This window comes from Rattus norvegicus, chromosome 2, assembly GCF_021556685.1.
Source record: "Rattus norvegicus strain SHRSP/BbbUtx chromosome 2, alternate assembly SHRSP_T2T, whole genome shotgun sequence".
In the NCBI taxonomy this organism is placed as follows: domain Eukaryota; kingdom Metazoa; phylum Chordata; class Mammalia; order Rodentia; family Muridae; genus Rattus; species Rattus norvegicus.
The window spans coordinates 8,535,138-8,556,842 of NC_141535.1; the positions used below are offsets into that span (position 1 = coordinate 8,535,138).

At 37.6% G+C, this 21,705-nt stretch overlaps 1 protein-coding gene across 2 annotated transcripts in view; it reads right to left on the minus strand.

Moving 5' to 3' along the window:
* The window catches only part of Slf1 (SMC5/6 complex localization factor 1), a 107,246-nt gene that overhangs the window by 9,119 nt on the left and 76,422 nt on the right, over positions 1–21,705 (minus strand). For both annotated transcript variants that reach the window (XM_087617471.1, NM_001106400.1), the window contains one exon: positions 12,307–12,454. In XM_087617471.1, coding sequence (XP_087473597.1) covers positions 12,307–12,454 — 148 coding nt within the window. The remainder of the gene's footprint in view (positions 1–12,306; positions 12,455–21,705) is intronic.

The following is a 21,705-nucleotide window of genomic DNA, read 5'->3' on the forward strand; positions in this document are numbered from 1 at the left end:
AGTAAAGCTGTTGGGCACCTGTGTGAAATACCCCAGCCAGATATTTTTTTTAATTTATTTGTTTTGTTTTGTTTTGATTGGTGGGGGGTTGCAGAGGGCAGATATGGAAGGATGGGTAGATGAGTGGGATTGGGGGTACATGAGGTGAAATTCACAAGGAATCAATAAAAAGTTAAAACATATCAGCATAAATAATAGAATGGAATGACAAAGAATGAGAGCAACCAATAGGATACTAAAAGAACTAACATTAAGCAACAAGACACAATAAAAAAGTTGTGATACATAGATCAATAGACTATGAAAAGGCCTAGAAAGAAGTTTAGGCTCCTACAGTCAACAGGTTTTTGACATAGATGCCTGCAAGAACTGGTGATAGGAAAACTAAATACACGAATGTAAAAGAATGAAATTAGAGCGGCAGGACCCCTGCGCCTGAGACACTACCAGAACCTGAAGGAAACAGACCGGATAAGCAGTTCTCTGGACCCAAATCCCGTGGGAGGGAGAGCTAAACCTACAGAGAGGCAGACACGCCTGGGAAACCAGAAGAGACTGCACTCTGCGCACATCCAGACGCCAGAGGAAAACACCAAACTCCATATGGAACCCTGGTGCACGGAGGCTCCCGGAAAGAGCGGCGCAGATCTCCTCGGTTGCTGCCGCCGCGGAGAGGACTTAGGCAGTACCCCACGAGCACACTTGAGCCTCGGAACCTCAGGTAGGACCAACTATTCCCCTGCAAGTGACCTGCCTGGTGAACTCAAGACACAGGCCCACAGGAACAGCTAAAGACCTGTAGAGAGGAAAAACTACAAGCCCGAAAGCAGAACACTCTGTCCCCATAACTGGCTGAAAGAAAACAGGAAAACAGGTCTACAGCACTCCTGACACACAGGCTTATAGGACAGTCTAGCTACTGTCAGAAATAGCAGAACAAAGTAACACTAGAGATAATCTGATGGCAGGAGGCAAGCGCAGGAACCCAAGCAACAGAAACCAAGACTACATGGCATCATCGGAGACCAATTCTCCCACCAAAATAAACACAGAATATCCAAACACACCAGAAAAGCAAGATCTAGTTTCAAAATCATATTTGATCATGATGCTGGAGGACTTCAAGAAAGACGTGAAGAACTCCCTTAGAGAACAAGTAGAAGCCTACAGATAAGAATCGCAAGAATGCCTGAAAGAATTCCAGGAAAACACAATCAAACAGTTGAAGGAATTAAAAATGGAAATAGAAGCAATCAAGAAAGAACACATGGAAACAACCCTGGATATAGAAAATCAAAAGAAGAGACAAGGAGCTGTAGATAGAAGCCTCACCAACAGAATACAAGAGATGGAAGAGAGAATCTCGGGAGCAGAAGATTCCCTAGAAATCATTGACTCAACTGTCAAAGATAATGTAAAGCGGAAAAAGCTACTGGTCCAAAACATACAGGAAATCCAGGACTCAATGAGAAGATCAAACCTAAGGATAATAGGTATAGAAGACAGTGAAGACTCCCAGCTCAAAGGACCAGTAAATATCTTCAACAAAATCATAGAAGAAAACTTCCCTAACCTAAAAAAAGAAATACCCATAGGCATACAAGAAGGCTACAGAACTCAAAATAGATTGGACCAGAAAAGAAACACCTCCCGTCACATAATAGTCAAAACACAAAACGCACAAAATAAAGAAAGAATATGAAAAGCAGTAAGGGAAAAAGGTCAAGTAACATATAAAGGCAGACCTATCAGAATCACACCAGACTTTTCACCAGAAACTATGAAGGCCAGAAGATCCTGGACAGATGTCATACAGACCCTAAGAGAACACAAGTGTCAGCCCAGGTTACTGTATCCTGCAAAACTCTCAATTAACATAGATGGAGAAACCAAGATATTCCATGACAAAACCAAATTTACACAATATCTTTCTACAAATCCAGCACTACAAAGGATAATAAAGGGTAAAGCCCAACATAAGGAGGCAAACTATACCCTAGAAGAAGCAAGAAACTAATCGTCTTGGCAACAAAACAAAGAGAAGAAAAGCACACAAACATAACCTCACATCCAAATATGAATATAACAGGAAGCAATAATCACTATTCAACATCAATGGCCTCAACTCCCCAATAAAAAGACATAGATTAACAAACTGGATACGCAACGAGGACCCTGCATTCTGCTGCCTACAGGAAACACACCTCAGAGACAAAGACAGACACTACCTCAGGGTGAAAGCCTGGAAAACAACTTTCCAAGCAAATGGTCAGAAGAAGCAAGCTGGAGTAGCCATTCTAATATCAAATAAAATCAATTTTCAATTAAAAGTCATCAAAAAAGATAAGGAAGGACACTTCATATTCATCAAAGGAAAAATCAACCAAGATGAACTCTCAATTCTAAATATCTATGCCCCAAATACAAGGGCACCTACATACGTAAAAGAAACCTTACTAAAGCTCAAAACACACATTGCACCTCACACAATAATAGTGGGAGATTTCAACACCCCACTCTCATCAATGGACAGATCATGGAAACAGAAATTACACAGAGACGTAGACAGACTAAGAGAAGTCATGAGCCAAATGGACTTAACAGATATTTATAGAACATTCTATCCTAAAGCAAAAGGATATACCTTCTTCTCAGCTCCTCATGGTACTTTCTCCAAAATTGACCCTATAGTTGGTCAAAAAACGGGCCTCAACAGGTACAGAAAGATAAAAATAATCCCATGCGTGCTATCAGACCAACACTGCCTAAAACTGGTCTTCAATAACAATAAGGGAAGAATGCCCACATATACGTGGAAATTGAACAATGCTCTACTCAATGATAAACTAGTCAAGGAAGAAATAAAGAAAGAAATTAAAAACTTTTTAGAATTTAATGAAAATGAAGGTACAACATACCCAAACTTATGGGACACAATGAAAGCTGTGCTAAGAGGAAAACTCATAGCGCTGAGTGCCTGCAGAAAGAAACAGGAAAGAGCATATGTCAGCAGCTTGACAGCACACCTAAAAGCTCTAGAGCAAAAAGAAGCAAATACACCCAGGAGGAGTAGAAGGCAGGAAATAATCAAACTCAGAGCTGAAATCAACCAAGTAGAAACAAAAAGGACCATAGAAAGAATCAACAGAACCAAAAGTTGGTTCTTTGAGAAAATCAACAAGATAGATAAACCCTTAGCCAGACTAACGAGAGGACCCAGAGAGTGTGTCCAAATTAACAAAATCAGAAATGAAAAGGGAGACATAACTACAGATTCAGAGGAAATTCAAAAAATCATCATATCTTACTATAAAAGCCTATATTCATCAAAACTTGAAAATCTACAGGAAATGGACAACTTCCTAGACAAATATCAGGTACCGAAGTTAAATCAGGAACAGGTAAACCAGTTAAACAACCCCATAACTCCAAAGGAAATAGAAGCAGTCATTAAAGGTCTCCCAACCAAAAAGAGCCCAGGTCCAGATGGGTTTAGTGCAGAATTCTATCAAACCTTCATAGAAGACCTCATACCAATATTATCCAAACTATTCCACAAAATTGAAACAGATGGATCACTCCCGAATTCCTTCTATGAAGCCACAATTACTCTTATACCTAAACCACACAAAGACCCAACAAAGAAAGAGAACTTCAGACCAATTTCCCTTATGAATATCGACGCAAAAATACTCAATAAAATTCTGGCAAACCGAATCCAAGAGCACATCAAAACAATCATCCACCATCATCAAGTAGGCTTCATCCCAGGCATGCAGGGATGGTTTAATATACGGAAAACCATCAACGTGATCCATTATATAAACAAACTGAAAGAACAAAACCACATGATCATTTCATCAGATGCTGAGAAAGCATTTGACAAAATTCAACACCCCTTCATGATAAAAGTCCTGGAAAGAATAGGAATTCAAGGCCCATACCTAAACATAGTAAAAGCCATATACAGCAAACCAGTTGCTAACATTAAACTAAATGGAGAGAAACTTGAAGCAATCCCACTAAAATCAGGGACTAGACAAGGCTGCCCACTCTCTCCCTACTTATTCAATATAGTTCTTGAAGTTCTAGCCAGAGCAATCAGACAACAAAAGGAGGTCAAGGGGATACAGATCGGAAAAGAAGAAGTCAAAATATCACTATTTGCAGATGATATGATAGTTTATTTAAGTGATCCCAAAAGTTCCACCAGAGAACTACTAAAGCTGAAAAACAACTTCAGCAAAGTGGCTGGGTATAAAATTAACTCAAATAAATCAGTAGCCTTCCTCTACACAAAAGAGAAACAAGCCGAGAAAGAAATTAGGGAAACGACACCCTTCATAATAGACCCAAATAATATAAAGTACCTCGGTGTGACTTTAACCAAGCAAGTAAAAGATCTGTGCAATAAGAACTTCAAGACTCTGAAGAAAGAAATTGAAGAAGACCTCAGAAGATGGAAAGATCTCCCATGCTCATGGATTGGCAGGATTAATATAGTAAAAATGGCCATTTTACCAAAAGCGATCTACAGATTCAATGCAATCCCCATCAAAATACCAATCCAATTCTTCAAAGAGTTAGACAGAACAATTTGCAAATTCATCTGGAATAACAAAAAACCCAGGATAGCTAAAACTATCCTCAACAATACAAGGACTTCAGGGGGATTCACTATCCCTGAACTCAAGCAGTATTACAGAGCAATAGTGATAAAAACTGCATGGTATTGGTACAGAGACAGACAGACCAATGGAACAGAATTGAAGACCCAGAAATGAACACCTATGGTCACTTGATTTTTGACAAAGGAGCCAAAACCATCCAATGGAAAAAAGATAGCATTTTCAGCAAATGGTGCTGGTTCAACTGGAGGTCAACATGTAGAAGAATGCAGATCGATCCATGCTTATCACCCTGTACAAAGCTTAAGTCCAAGTGGATAGAGGACCTCCACATCAAACCTGATACACTCAAACTAATATAAGAAAAACTAGGGAAGCATCTGGAACACATGGGCACTGGGAAAAATTTCCTGAACAAAACACCAATGGCATATGCTCTAAGATCAAGAATCGACAAATGGGATCTCATAAAACTGCAAAGCTTCTGTAAGGCAAAGGACACCGTGGTTAGGACAAATCGGCAACCAACAGATTGGGAAAAGATCTTTACCAATCCTACAACAGATAGAGGCCTTATATCCAAAATATACAAAGAACTCAAGAAGTTAGACCGCAGGGAGACAAATAACCCTATTAAAAAATGGGGTTCAGAGCTAAACAAAGAATTCACAGCTGAGGAATGCCGAATGGCTGAGAAACACCTAAAGAAATGTTCAACATCTTTAGTCATAAGGGAAATGCAAATCAAAACAACCCTGAGATTTCACCTCACACCAGTGAGAATGGCTAAGATCAAAAACTCAGGTGACAGCAGATGCTGGCGAGGATGCGGAGAAAGAGGAACACTCCTCCATTGTTGGTGGGATTGCAGACTGGTACAACCATTCTGGAAATCAGTCTGGAGGTTCCTCAGAAAATTGGACATTGAAGTGCCTGAGGATCCAGCTATACCTCTCTTGGGCATATACCCAAAAGATGCCCCAACATATAAAAAAGACACGTGCTCCACTATGTTCATCGCAGCCTTATTTATAATAGCCAGAAGCAGGAAAGAACCCAGATGCCCTTCAACAGAGGAATGGATACAGAAAATATGGTACATCTACATAATGGAATATTACTCAACTATCAAAAACAATGGCTTTATGAAATTCGTAGGCAAATGGTTGGAACTGGAAAATATCATCCTGAGTGAGCTAACCCAAACACAGAAAGACATACATGGTATGCACTCACTGATAAGTGGCTATTAGCCCAAATGCTTGAATTACCCTAGATGCCTAGAACAAATGAAACTCAAGACGGATGATCAAAATGTGAATGCTTCACTCCTTCTCTAAAAGGGGAACAAGAATACCCTTGGCAGGGAAGAGAGAGGCAAAGATTAAAACAGAGACTGAAGGAACACCCATTCAGAGCCTGCCCCACATGTGGCCCATACATATACAGCCACCTAATTAGACAAGATGGATGAAGCAAAGAAGTGCAGACCGACAGGAGCCAGATGTTGATTTCTTCTGAGAGACACAGCCAGAATACAGCAAATACAGAGGTGAAGAATGCCAGCAGCAAACCACTAAACTGAGAAAAGGACCCCCGTTGAAGGAATCAGAGAAAGAACTGGAAGAGCTTGAAGGGGCTCGAGACCCCATATGTACAACAATGCCAAGCAACCAGAGCTTCCAGGGACTAAGCCACTACCTAAAGACTATGCATGGACTGACCCTGGACTCTGACCTCATAGGTAGCAATGAATATCCTAGTAAGAGCACCAGTGGAAGGGGAAGCCCTGGGTCCTGCTAAGACTGAACCCCCAGTGAACTAGACTGTTGGGGGGAGGGCGGCAATGGGGGGATGGTTGGGAGGGGAACACCCATAAGGAAGGGGAGGGGGAGGGGGATGTTTGCCCGGAAACTAAAGAATTATTATTACGTATTAAATAAATTAAAAAAAAAAAGAAAAAAAAAAGAATGAAATTAGATCCTTATTTCACATCAAATATCAACTACAAATGAACATACACCTTAACGAAAGACTTGAAATTCTCAACTGTTAGGAGAAAAGACACTTTTGATGATACAGGCACAGAAAGGACTTTCTGCATACAACTCTACTGCTCAGGAAATAAAGGCAACAGTTGACAAATGGAACCTCATTCTGTATAGCACAGTGCAAAGATAGTCTCCTGACCGAGAGAAAACTCTTGGTCTTGGTAAACTAATTTCACCACTCAAAGCACTTCCTGGAAAGTTTCGAAAAGTACTAGGACTATTTATTTGTGTGTATACTTTATAAAAACTGTGTAGTTGAGTTCCTGCTACAATATAAATAAAAGTTTGTTGAGTAGTTGAATGAAATGGAAATATTCTTGACTGAATAATAAATATAAAAATTATTTAAAGTCTGATTTACAGAAAGAATAAAAAGGACAATATAAAACACAAAACATTAAAAAAGTAAAACAATAAAAAGTAACAGGAAAATATGTTGACACATCTAAAAAGGGTACACAGAAGGTTTATTAAAGGTTTCTTGAGATATGAAAAATTAAGTTGTGATATAAATTCACATTTTTTAAAATAATTCAATTGGTTTTGTAAATCTCATATATGTATATAATTCTATTCTCCTTATTTTTAGTTCCCTCCTTCTAGCTACCTCCTAGCTAAACTATAAACACATTTCATTAAATTTCATTGGAAACAACATGAATACTGACAGACCTTAATGCCACTGCTAAAACTTTCATGTGTCCTGAAACTTAAGGAGGTTTCATTATTAGATGAAAACAAGGAATTGTTAGCTAGTTTTGGCATTCCCATCTTATCATGACAAAATTGTGATTTTTAAAAACCACCAACCTATCTAGTAGAAACGAGTGGAAAGGAATGATGACGGTTCTAAGGAAGAAGTAAATTTGCACTAAGCAATGTTTAAAAGTCACTTAACAAAAGACAGCTATTCTTAAAAAGGATGGCAATCACCCTGTAAACACAACGAAAGAAAAACAGGAAGAAGATAATATGATAAAAATTTTCTAACTTTATAAGTATAAAGAAAACTCTCTTTGTAGAAGGTATTGAATAAACTGTAAACTCAATTATTATTATTATTTCCTGTATTCCTATTACAGAATTGTTTTTAAGGAGTTAACATGATTAACAGTAAATTCAAGAATTTTTTCTTAAAAAAAAAAAAAAAGATGCCCTAGAAAATGTGCAAAACTACTTTCCTAGACGTTCAAACCATAGATGATTAGTTACGTGAGAAAACATGCTCTTGTCTGGAGGAGACCTCAAAAGCTCAGGAAGTTTAAGAAGTTAGAAATGTAATGCTCCAGGCATGAAGGAGGGAGCAAAGGAACAGCTAGGTGTTCTGAAGCTGTTGGTGCAGGCAGGAAATGTCAAGTCTCCAGGAAGCCTTCTCAGTCTGCAAACTGGGAAGATTAGATCTGATTAGAGCATTTCCTGAGGTGACTGCTGAAATTGGCAAACTGCCTAAATAATATCCCTCTTTTCATTTATTTCACAAGAAACTTCGAAACACGAAGTATATGATGGGGAGCAGGAAGAATGCAGAAATTATGCATGATACTGTTAAGAAAAGACCCAAAAATAAGAGGTTCTTTTAAAAAGGCATATTAGGAAAATTTTAAAGTAATTTATACGTGAGCAAAATCATAATCAATAAGGAAAACTTATAATCAATGAGATAAGTCAAATTAATGTAAGGATATAAGAAAATATGTGGTAAGCATTCTGGCTGAGATAATTTAATTTTAAAATTCCATTAAGTATTGTTAACAAAAAAAGACCTGACACAGAGATCAGGCTGTACTAGATTCTAGATTATTTGAATAGTAAGAAATGTTACAGATACTAAAACTTCTTTTTATCATGTAAGATTCTTGTCTGTTTTTGTTGTTATTGTTCTTTTTCAAGTCTCTTGCTTGATCCTACCTCAACTGCATCTAAGCTCTTTCCTCTGAAGACTTGCTTCCAGGATTTTTCAGAACAGCTAGCTCACTTGATCCAGCTTTTCAGACTGTTCCAATCATGACTTCACTTAAGCCTACACTTGCTCAGCATACAGAGACTGGACAACAAACAGCTAGGTTTCTTTCTTTCTTTTTTTTTTTTTTCCGGTTCTTTTTTTCGGAGCTGGGGATCGAACCCAGGGCCTTGCGCTTCCTAAGCAAGCGCTCTACCACTGAGCTAAATCCCCAACCCAACAGCTAGGTTTCTTAAGGCTAACCATTCTAATAACTTATTGCCACCCCCCAAAAAGGAATGTTTCATGCTAATTCAGCAGGAAGCAGTTGTAAGAAGGCCATTGTTCCCAGTCCCTTAGGTTGGGGTGGATGGTTTTGGTTATTTTATGAATTATAGATATGTTGTTATTTTAAAGAATGATTACAAATAATTATGGTCTTGGACAGGGAAAAAACAAAACAGGGAGCTTAGACTAAGGGGTATCAATCCATCCATCCATCCATCCATCCATCCATCCATCCATCCATCCATCCATCCATCCAACGATCCATCCATACATCCTTTCTTAGGTATGGAAAAATAGGGATATAGAAAGATTAGACATTAAGACAATTACAGTTAGAGCTCTCTTCAACTAAAATAACATTTTATAGCCAGAATCTTACACTGGTAGAGAATTTTGTATACTAATATAAAAACAAGGTCATTATTTTGTGACACTGGTACAGAATTTAATATATTGATACAGGTTTAAGGTTTTCATTGTTATAAATCTAATATATTGATACACAATTTAAGATTATTTCTATATATTGATACACAATTTAAAATTATTTTTGCTACAGCTTAATATATGCATGTTTCAACTTTTAGATAGGCATTTTAACTATGCAACCCATTTAAAAATACCAAGTTTAGTCCCAGTCCCTTTAATAGTTGTCATTACAAACTGTTTAGGATAATTAAGTAATACAAATTAACAGTCAGTCAGTCAAACTAAAGGTCTGTCTCCCCTCATGGCAAACTCTTGCTCCTTTCCAGTTCTTCCTTCTCCTCAGGTCTTCGCCACTCTCTTCTTCATCCCCAACCACATAATCAAACACCACCCACTTCTAATCCCTCTAGTAACTGGTTTTAGCCAATTTTATTTAACCAATAGTTTTAAATTAAGAAAGAAGGTCTGAACCCTGAGAATCCACCACAAACCAGTCAGAATGGCTAAGATCAAACACTCAGGCGACAGCAGATGCTGGCGAGGATGTGGAGAAAGAGGAACACTCCTCCATTGTTGGTGGGATTTCAGACTGGTACAACCATTCTGGAAATCAGTCTGGAGGTTCCTCAGAAAATTGGACATTGAACTGCCTGAGGATCCAGCTATACCTCTCTTGGGCGTATACCCAAAAGATGCCTCAACATATAAAAGAGACACGTGCTCCACTATGTTCATCGCAGCCTTATTTATAATAGCCAGAAACTGGAAAGAACCCAGATGCCCTTCAACAGAGGAATGGATACAGAAAATGTGGTACATCTACACAACAGAGTACTACTCAGCTATCAAAAGCAATGACTTTATGAGCCCAAATGCTTAAATTACCCTAGATGCACAGAACACATGAAACTCAAGATGGATGATCAAAATATGAATGCTTCACTCCTTTAAAAGGGGAACAAGAATACCCTTGGCAGGGAATAGAGAGGCAAAGATTAAAACAGAGGCAGAAGGAACACCCATTCAGAGCCTGCCCCACATGTGGCCCATACATATACAGCCACCCAATTAGACAAGATGGATGAAGCAAAGAAGTGCAGACTGACAGGAGCCGGATGTAGCTCTTTCCTGAGAGACACAGCCAGAATACAGCAAATACAGAGGCGAATGCCAGCAGCAAACCATTGAACTGAGAACAGGACTCCCGTTGAAGGAATCAGAGAAAGGACTGGAAGAGCTTGAAGGGGCTCGAGACCCCATATGTACAACAATGCCAAGCAACCAGAGCTTCCAGGGACTAAGCCACTACCTAAAGACTATACATGGACTGACCCTGGACTCCAATTTCAGGTAGCAATGAATAGCCTAGAAGAGGCACCAGTAGAGGAGGAAGCCCTTGGTCCTGTCAAGACTGGGCCCCCAGTAAATGTGATTGTTGGGGGGAGGGCGGTAATGGGGGCAGGATAGGGAGGGGAACACCCATACACAAGGGGAAGGGGAGGAGTTAGGAGGATGTTGGCCTGGAAACCGGGAAAGGGAATAACATTTGAAATGTAAATAAGAAATTCCCAATTTAATAAAGATGGAAGAAAAGAAAAAAGAAACAAGGTTTATAAAACAAAAGCTTGTAAAATGAGAAAATTCACTTGTAGGCTTAGACTTTCAGGTATCAAATTTAGCATTTAATACATAGTAACAGACTATTCAAAATACCTATCCTCATATCCATTGGTAAGTGTAACTCTCATCCAATGAACACCAGTTGACATCCCAGCATGAATGGGAGAAATCTCACAAGGTCCCACCCCTAAATGGAGAAACACAGGCAACTAATGACTGCTGAAAAAGTCTTCTACAAGATCTACTTGGACTTGAGTTTTGTTAAATGTGACAAATATGGATTTATTTTAATTTTTCTACATACCAACTGTCAATTAGACCAGCACTATCTATTGAAGAGGTTTTCTTTTTTTCCATTGTATATTTTTGGCGTCTTTGTCAAAGATCAAGTGTCCATACGTGTCTTCAATTCTATTCCATTGAATAACCTGTCTGTATCTGTACCAATATCATGCAGTTTTTAATCACTATTGCTCTGTAGTACCGTTTGATGTCAGGGATGATGACTGCCCTAAAAGTTCTTTTATTGTTAACAACTGTTTTTGTTATCCTCCATGTCTATGAAGAATTATGTTGGAATTTTGATGAGATTGCATCCAATTTGTAGATTGCTTTTGGTAGGATGGCTATCAATCCATGAGAATGGGAGCTCTCTCAATTTTCTGAGGTCTTTTTCGATTTCTTTCTTCAGAGACTTTAAGTTCTTGCCATACAGATCTTTCACGTGTTTGGTTAGAATTAACCCAATTCTATAAGATATTTTATATGATCTGTGACTATTGTGAAGGGTGTCGTTTCCCTATTTTCTTTCTCAGAACATTTATCATTTGATGAGTACCGATCTAACTCCAAGTAGCCATCCCTAAAAACACACATACATGTATACATATGAGTAAAACTAAATGGAGTCAGCAGGTTGTATTTAAAAATATATGTGTGCACGTGTGTGTGTGTACGTGTGCTATATGCACATATAAATGCATATATTTATACATTATATACACATACACATGCATAAAAACAAAAAGGAATATTTAAGTGAGAGTGTATGGGACTGAATTGAAATAAAAGCAGTACTCATGAAATTCTCAAAAACTAGTAATGTTTAAAACTTTTAATGTAATGGAAGTTCAACTCTGGATAAATGCTCAGACTTAAGTTTATTGAAGCACTGAATATGGGAGCATTATAGATGAATTGCCCATTCCTTTTCATACTGTCTCTGTGCATTACTTCAAAGAAGACTTTATAAGAATATATATTGAAGAATAGACACCTTAAAGGTACTTGAAACTAATTTTCAGAATTAGTGAAATGGTTAAAAATATAACCATAAGAAAGATATACTTACCATCACAGGAAAGGGAAATATAGCTTCCTAAGTCCTCAGACATGTGTCGGATCACATTTCTACCCATCTGAATACCAAGGAAGATCCAATAGTCTACTGCTGTGCCAAGAATTCCAGTCAGTAAGTAAGATAGTTCATGTTTGAAGACCTAGCATGAAAATAGGTAAATGTTATTGAAATATTAAAAATGCAAAACTTTTCTACCTTTTTGAGAGGTCAATGACTAAAAATATAGATATTAATAACGGAAGAATACTAACAAATTGCCTTTCAACATCTACCCTATGCCTCTCATTGCATGCACCACCATGTGGGAAATCTGTCAACTGAAATGACTAGGATTCTTAAAAGTTTCAGGTACTAGATATTTTTTTGAGTTTGAAGTTATCTATGAATACAAAAATGATACTCTAAGTATCATTTGTATAACAATCACTATTCTTTAATGTCTCTTAATATCAATGGACAAAATTCCCCAATAAAAAGACATAGGTTAACAGACTGGATACATAAAGAGGTCCCAGCATTTTCCTGTATACAGGAAACACACCTCAGTGACAAAGACACACACTACTTCAGAGTTGAAGGCTGGAAAACAATTTTCCTAACAAATGGTACCAAGAAACAAGCTAGAGTAGTCATTCTAATATCAAGTAAAATCAACTTTCAACCAAAAATTATCAAAAACATAAGGACAGTTCATATTCATCAAAGGAAAAATCCACCAAGATGAACTCCCAATCCTAAATATCTATGCTGCAAATTCAAGGACACCTACATTCATAAAAGAAATCTAATTAAAGCTCATAGCACACATTACACCTCACACAATAATAGTAGGAGATTTCAAGACTCCACTCTCATCAACGGACAGATCATGAAAACAGAAACTAAACAGAGGCATAAAGAAACTAAGAGAAGTTATGAACCAAATGTACTTAACAGACGATTTCATCCTAAAACAAAAGAATATACATTCTTTTCAGCACCTCATGGTACCTCCTCCAAAAATTGACCATATAATTGGTCACAAAACAGGCTTCAACAGATACAAGAAGAATAAAATAATCCCATGCATCATATCAGACCACCATCGACTAAGGCTGGTCTTCAATGACAACAAAAAGGACAGAAAGCCCACATATACATGAAAGTAGAACAATGCTCTACTCAATGATAACTTGGTCAAGGAAGAAAGAAAAAAAGAAATTAAAGACTTTTTAGAATTTAATGGCAATGAAGATACAACATACCCAAACTTATGGTACACAAAGAAAGCAGTGCTAGGAGAAAAATTCATAGCTCTGAGTGCCTCCAAAAAGAAACTGGAGAGACCATGCATTAGAAGTTTGACAGCACACCTAAAAGCACTAGAATTTACACACACACACACACACACACACACACACACACACACACACACACTCAAGAAAAGTAGAAGGCAGGAAATAATCAAATTCAGAGCTGAAATCAACGAAGTAGAAACAAAAAGAAGTATACAGAGAATTAAAAAAAAAAAACCAGGAGCTGGTTCTTTGAGAAAAATCAGTGAGATAGATAAGCCCTTAGCTAGACTAACCACAGGGCACATAGATTGTATACAAATTAACAAAATCAGAAATGAAATGGGAGACATAACAACGAAAAAATCATCAGATCCTACTACAAAAGCTTATATTCAACGAAAGTGGAAAATCTGGATGAAATGGACAATATTCTCGACAGATACCAGGTATGAAAGTTAACTCAGGATAAGATAAGCCATCTAAACAGTCCCATAACTCCTAAAGAAATAGAAGCAATTAGTAAAAAAAAAAAAAAAAAAAAAAAAAAAAAAAAAAAAAAAGAAAAAAAGCAAAGCCTAGGGCCAGATGGTTTAGTGCAGAATTATATCAGACCTTCAAAGAAGACCTCATACCAACACTGTTTAAACTATTCCACAAAATAGAAACAGAAGGAGCACTACCCAACTTCTTCTATGAAGCCACAATTATGCTTATTCCTAAGACACAAAGACCCAACAAAAATTGAGAACTTCAAACCACTATCCCTTATGAATACTGATGCAAAAATACTCAATACAATTCTCACAAACCAAATCCAAGAACACATCAAAACAATCACGATCATGATCAAGTAGGCTTCATCCCAGAGTTGCAGGGATGATTCAATATATGGAAATCCATCAAGATAATCCACTATGAAAACAACTCAAAGGAAAAAAAAAAAAAACAACAACACACGATCATTTCATTAGATCCTGAGAAAGCATTGGACAAAATTCAAAACCCTTCATGATAAGTCTTGGAAAGATCAAGAATTCAAGGCCCATACCTAAACATAGTAAAAGCAATATACAGAAAGTCAGTAGCCAAAACTAAGTTAAATGGAGAGAAATTTGAAGCAGTCCCACTAAAAAAAGGGACTAAACAAGGCTGCTCACTGTCTTCCTATCTATTCAGTATAGTATCTTAAGTCCTAGCGAGAGCACAACAAAAGGAGCTTAAAGGGATACAAACTGGAAAGAAAGAAGTCAAAATATCACTACTTGCAGATGATATAATATACTTAAGTGACCCCAAAAGTTCCACCAGACAACTACTAAGCCTGATAAACAACGTCAGCAAAGTGGCTCGATATAAAATTAACCCAAACAAATCAGTAGCCTTCCTTTACTCAAAGAATAAACAGGCTGAGAAAAAAATTATGGAAATGACACACCAAGCAAGTGAAAGATCTGTATGACAAAAACTTCAAGTCTCTGAAGAAAGAAATTCAAGATCTCAGAGGATGGAAAGACCTCCAGTGCTCATGGATTAGCAGGATGAGCATTGTAAAAAGAGCCATCTTGTCAAAAGCGTTCTACAGATTCAATGCAATCCCCATCAAAATTCCAACTCAATTCTTCATAGAGTTAGACAGAACGATATGCAAATTCACTAGGAATAACAAAAAAACCCAGGATAGTGAAAACTATACTCAATAATAAAAGAACTTCTAGGGGATTCACCATTCCTGACCTCAAGCAGTACTACAGAGCAATAATGATAAAAACTCCATGGTATTGGTACAGAGACAGGCCTATATGGAATAGAATTAAAGACCCAGAAATGAACCCAGAACCCATGGTCACTTGATCTTTGACAAAGAAGCTAAAACCATCCAATGGAAAAAAGATAACATTTTCAACAAATGGTGCTGGTTCAACTAGAGGTCAGCATGTAGAAGAATGCAAATCGACCCATTCTTACAGCCTTGTACAAAGCTTAAGTCCAAGTGGATCAAGGACTTCCATAGAAAATCAGATACACTCAAAGTAATAGACCAAACAGTGGGGAATAGCCTCAAAACACATGTGCACAGGGAAAAATTTCCCGAACAGAACACCAATGGCATATACTGTAAGATCCAGAATTGACAAATGGGACCTTTTAAAACTTCAAAGATTCTGTAAGGCAAAGAACACTGTCATTAGGACAAAACGGCAACCAACAGATTGGGAAAAAATCTTTACCAATCCTACAACAGATAGAGGGCTTATATCCAAAATATACAAAGAACTCAAGAAGTTAGACCTCAGGGAGACAAATAACCCTATTAAAAAATGGGGTTCAGAGCTAAACAAAGAATTCACAGCTGAGGAATGTCGAATGGCTGAGAAACACCTAAAAGGAATGTTCAACATCTTTAGTCATAAGGGAAATGCAAATCAAAACAACCCTGAGATTTCACCTCACACCAGTGAGAATGGCTAAGATCAAAAACTCAGGTAACAGCAGATGCTGGCGAGGATGCGGAGAAAGAGGAACACTCCTCCATTGTTGGTGGGATTGCAGACTGGTACAACCATTCTGGAAATCAGTCTGGAGGTTCCTCTGAAAATTGGGGACCCAGCTATACCACTCCTGGGCATATACCCAAATGATGCTCCAACATATAACAAGGATATATGCTCCACTAAGTTCATAGCAGCTTTATTTATAATAGCCTGAAGCTGGAAAGAATCCAGATGCCTTCAACAGAGGAATGGATACAAAAAAGTTGGTACATCTACACAATGGAGTACTATTCAGCTATCACAAACAATGACTTCATGAAATTCATAGGCAAATGCATAGAACTAGAAAATATCATCCTGAGTGAGGTAACCCAATTACAGATAAAAATCACACATGGTATGTACTGAAGGATTAGTGCATATTACTCTTGAGTTACCCAATATACAATCCAGAGACCACATGAAGATCAAGGATATCCAAAGTCCTTCTTAAAGTGGGGAATAAAAATATTCATAGGAGGAGATATGGAGACAAAGTTTGGAGCAGAGACTGAAGGAATGGCCATTCAGAGCCTGCCCACCTGGGGATCCAACCCATATACATACAGCCACCAAACCCAGACAATATTGATGAAGCCAAGAAGTGCATGCTAAACGGAGCCTGATATAGCTGTCTCCTGAGACTCATTGAGAGCATGAAAAATCCAGAGGTGAATGCTAGCAAGCCAACCATTGAACTGAAAACAGGGTCTCCATTGGAGAAAGGCTTGAAGGAGCTGAAGGGGCTTGCAACCCCATAAGAACAATGATATCAACCAACCAGAGCTCCCAAGGACTAAACACTACCCAGGTAGACATGGACAGACCCATGTCCCCAGCTGCATATGTAGCAGAGAATGGCCTTGTTGGGCACCAATGGGAGGAGATGCCCTTTGTCCCCATTATAGGGGATGTCAGGGTGGGAAGGGGGGTGGTATGGGAGGGAGAACACCCTCATAGCAAAAGGGTAAGGGGGGATGGAATGGGGGGCTTATGGAAGGAAAACTGGGAAAGGGAATAACATTTGAAATGTAAATTAAAAAATATGCAGTAAAAAATTTAAAAATCAAAAAAAGAAATAATAAAGTAAATTAATACTGTAATGGGTGCTTTTATTCTAAATTTTGTTATGAAATTAAACATGTATAAAAACAATTTTAAATGAAAGTGTTGTTAAAAAGCAAATAGGTCTAACTTGAGGCTCCTTCTGTGGGAGAGCGCTAACCCCTTACATTAGTTATGCTTCCAGACCGGAGCCTAGCATAGCGTCTCCTGGGAAGCAGCTGCTGCAGAGACCCATAGCCAAACATCAGGCAGAGCTCAGGGAATCTTCAAAATGTTGGGGATAGAATTGAGCAAGCCTGAGGATCAAAGACAGCATAAAAGACCTGTAGAGTCAATGAGCCTTGGCCCATGGGGCTCACAAGACTGAACCACCAAGCAAAAACCATGCACAGGATGACCCCAGCACGTCCCCACCATCCCTCCCCACACACATTTACAGCAAATATGCAGCTGGGTCTTCATATGGGTCCCTTAACAACTGAAGCGGGAACCGTCTCTGACTCTGTTGCCTGCCATTGGATCTCCTTCTCCTACCTGGATTTCCTGGTTGGGCCTCGGTGGGAGAGGAAATATGTAGTCCTGTTGAGACTGGATGTCCCAGAGTGGTACTCAGGTTGGGGGCTGAGGCTTCCCCTTCTTAGAAGAGGAAGGGAGGGGGAGAGATTTGCAGGGCAGAGTGGGAGTCCAGGAAGGAAAGGGGTGTAATTGTGATGTAATGTAAAAAAAAAAATTGTGGGGGAGAAAAAAGAAATAAAATTGCGTAGCACAAAAAAAAAAAGTTTATTCAACCTTCATATAAAAATATGTTAGTAAAGCCAATGTTTCTAGCTTTTTACCATAGCCTGTAACAAAAGATATATTTGATCTGAAGCTATCAGTTGTTTATTCAGGCACTATTTATATTAAAATCAGGAGGAAATCCCAGGCTTCTATGGATATTACTTAGCAGGAATATACATGACTTATAAGAAAGACAGATTTGTTATTTTGACAAACCAAATACAGACTTAGTTGTATTTCTAAAAATTTTAATTAATATTATTGTATGTATAATATGGTGTGTGTATGTGCATTCCACTGTGTCAGTGGATAACTTTGTGGAGTCAGTTTTCTCCTTTCACTATCGATTACAGGTACTGAACTCAGGAATTCAGGATTGTGAGGCAAGTAATGTTACCCATTGTGCCATTGCTAGAGTAATTTTCAAGTCCCAGGACCAAGGACTAGACAAATTTAATGAATAAAATAATCAATAAGTTCTGTTATAAAGCAATAGGATAATCCAAGCTCTTTTGAGATATAATAAAATGAATTAATCTGAAGACAAAGATCAAGTTTGAAAGTATGAAAAAATTTTCATATTGTCACTTTTATACTAAATATTAAATTCCTATAAGAACTATGATATAAAGTTTAAAACCATATAGTATGTTTTAACATATTTCTTTTATTTAGAAAAGTCAATATGTGCTATAAGGATAAAGATGTGAGAAAATAGTATTTTAAAAACTTAAATATTTATTTTATGCATACAAATGCTCCATTTTCATGCATACCAGAAGATGGAATTATTCAATTACAGATGGTTATAAGCCACTATGTGGTTGCTTAGAACTTGAACTCAGGACCTCTGTAAGTGATCCACTAAGCCATCTCTCCAGGCCAGTATAAATATTTTAATATAAACACTTTTAAAAAATGACATTAAAACTAGTTGAAATGCCTGTATTATTGTTGTTTGTTTCCTAGAAAAGTTGAGTGTGCAACAGCACCACTAAGTAAGATAAACTAGATAAGGGATAGGATTATCCTTTTTCCAATATTATATTTTGATAGATTATCCTGGGTTTAGTCATCACATTTTGCCTAACGAGTTAGAGCCCTATGCATTTTGAACCTTCAGTGAATTATGGACTTAGTTCTTCTGCCCTTGCAAACAAATTTCTTGTAAGTATAGAAGGTATTTTATTAGGAAATCATTTCTTAGCTTACATGGCTATAAGACATTTGACCTACTACCTGTCCTGTTTGTAAGATGTGCTAGGGCAATGGTAGCACAGAACATGTGGGAGTGGCCAACTAATGTCTGATTTGACTTGAGGCCCATTCCACAAGAGGAAGCTCATGCCCAAAACTGCTGAGGTGGCTAGGGACCAGAGACTAGATAGCAGAGTGCTGTGGTAGAACCAAACACAACTGGTCTAAAAGTACAAAACAAACACATAAAAAAACCAACCAACCAAACAAAACCCCAAACAAACAGAAAAATTCAAACCCAAACAACAAACAAACAAACAAAAGCCCAAAACAAACTAACAACCCCCCCCCCAAAAAAAATGATATGATTCCTAACTATAGCCATGGATCAGTGCCTCTTCTAGTCATCATCTGAGGCTTCCTTCCATAGAAGATGGGAGCAGATACTACAGACTCACAGCCAGACAATGGTAGTGGAATAGGGGACAGAAAGATTATACAAGTCAGAAAGGATGGAGGATAGTAGGAGAAAAAAGCCCAGTTCTCAACTAAGCAAAACTTGTAAGCACAGGTTCCTAGAGATAAATGGGAAGCACATGGCATGAATGGATGATACCAGATCCTCTGCATATTACGCTATTTTTGTTGTACTCCTTAGAAAGAGGGCGGCTCACTGACTCTCTGCCTGCTCTTGGGACTCTTTTCTTTCTGTTGGGTTGCCTGGTTTAGCTTCAGTGTGAGGGTTAGTCTTAATGTATTTTGTTTTGTCATGTTTGTTTCTTATCTCTCGGAGGCCTGCTCTTTTCTTATGGAGACAGAGGGAGAGTAGATCCAGGAGAGAGAGTTGGTGAAAGGGTTCTGGGAGGAATGGAGGTAAGGGAAACTGGTTGGGAAGTATGGCAGGAGGGAAAAAATTATTTTCAATTAAAAAAAAAGCAGACTGAACCAGAAAGTATAATTGCATTTTATAAAATTATGCACATATATTAAATAAATCAGAACAAGGAAGACTTATGTTTATAAACACACATATGACTTTGGAACATCAAAGAAATAAATGTTATAGAATAATCTGTCTAAGAAATAGATGTTATAGAGTTAAAAAGCCATTGGAAATTAAGAATACTATTTCTGGTTTGCTGTGCAAAACCAGAGAAACAATTGGTCAAGTACTGAGTACATCTGTGTTGTCAAACAGCAACAAAGAAGGAAATCTCAGAGTCAAGATCAATAGCAAGTGTGAAGATGTGGTCTCTAATGATACCATAGGGTAGCTCACTGCATTTTGGCAGCATATTACATCTAGGAGAAAGATCCTGACACACTTGACTGAAGAGATTTTAACCTGCATGGTTAATTAACAATTAAAACAAGCAAAGCATTTCTGATATAATTTGGGATTAGAATAAATAGATGGCTGATCCTATCAGATGAGAATCCTTGCATGCAAACACTGCTACTTCTTCCCACCTGGATTCAGATGCTTGGTTTAAATCTTATAGTTGCAGCTGTGTGGTATGGGAAGTTAGAGCTAGCCTGGCTGTAACAGCAGCATCAACTTAACCCTTTACATGACCCGAAGGGCTATGGAGTTAATGCCAATCGTTTGAAACGTTGCAGGAAAACAATTCTATTCTTTGTAAAGCTGATATGCAGACATGACTCTGAACATTTAGTTCTTTATATCATTCAAGTTACCAAAAGAATATGGAATTGGTCATGTCCATAGACATAAGATGTAATTTCAACTACAATGATTTTCAGAATATTAGCAATGACAATACTCAGGAGAAAAGGGAGAAAGCAGTGTATTCTGATATGTAAAAATATGTCTCAAGTTCAGTAACTCAGGATCATATGAGCACCCAGATTCTAAAACTGTTGAATAGAAAATGTTAGTTTATATAGATAAGCTCATATAGAAATCACAATCTATCAATAATAAAAAATACCATCTAGTTGGGACTTTCTTTTAATTTTACATAAGTCAAAAGTCAACACATACCTATATCTGAAACCTCAATTTAACATTAGTATTTCTTTTTTATTATTTTTATTTATATGAGTGCCTGTATTTATATAAGTGTACTATGTGAATGCTTGGTGCCTGTGGAAGTTAGAAGAGGGCACTGATCTGCTGCGACTGGAGTTATAGATAATTCCGAGTCCATGGGGCTATTGTGAATTGAACCTGAGTACTTGACTAAAGTAACAAGTACTCTTAACTGATGATTTAACTCTCCAGCCCTAAAATTAATATTTTTAATGTAAAATTTACCTTGACATGAATAGAAATGAAGGTCTCTTGCAGTGACTTTGAGGAATACTTTCTGTAATTATTTTACTGTGTGTCACTCAAATAAGGCAATTTTGTATTCATGATGGTAAAATTCTATACAAATTGACACTTTAAAGTCTGGATTTGGGTTCTTTCATAATATTTCCTTAACTTGCATATTCATACAACAACATGGCCAAGACAGAACAGGGCATATGTATGAAATATGTATGCTTTGGAAATGGATTGAATTTCACTTAGA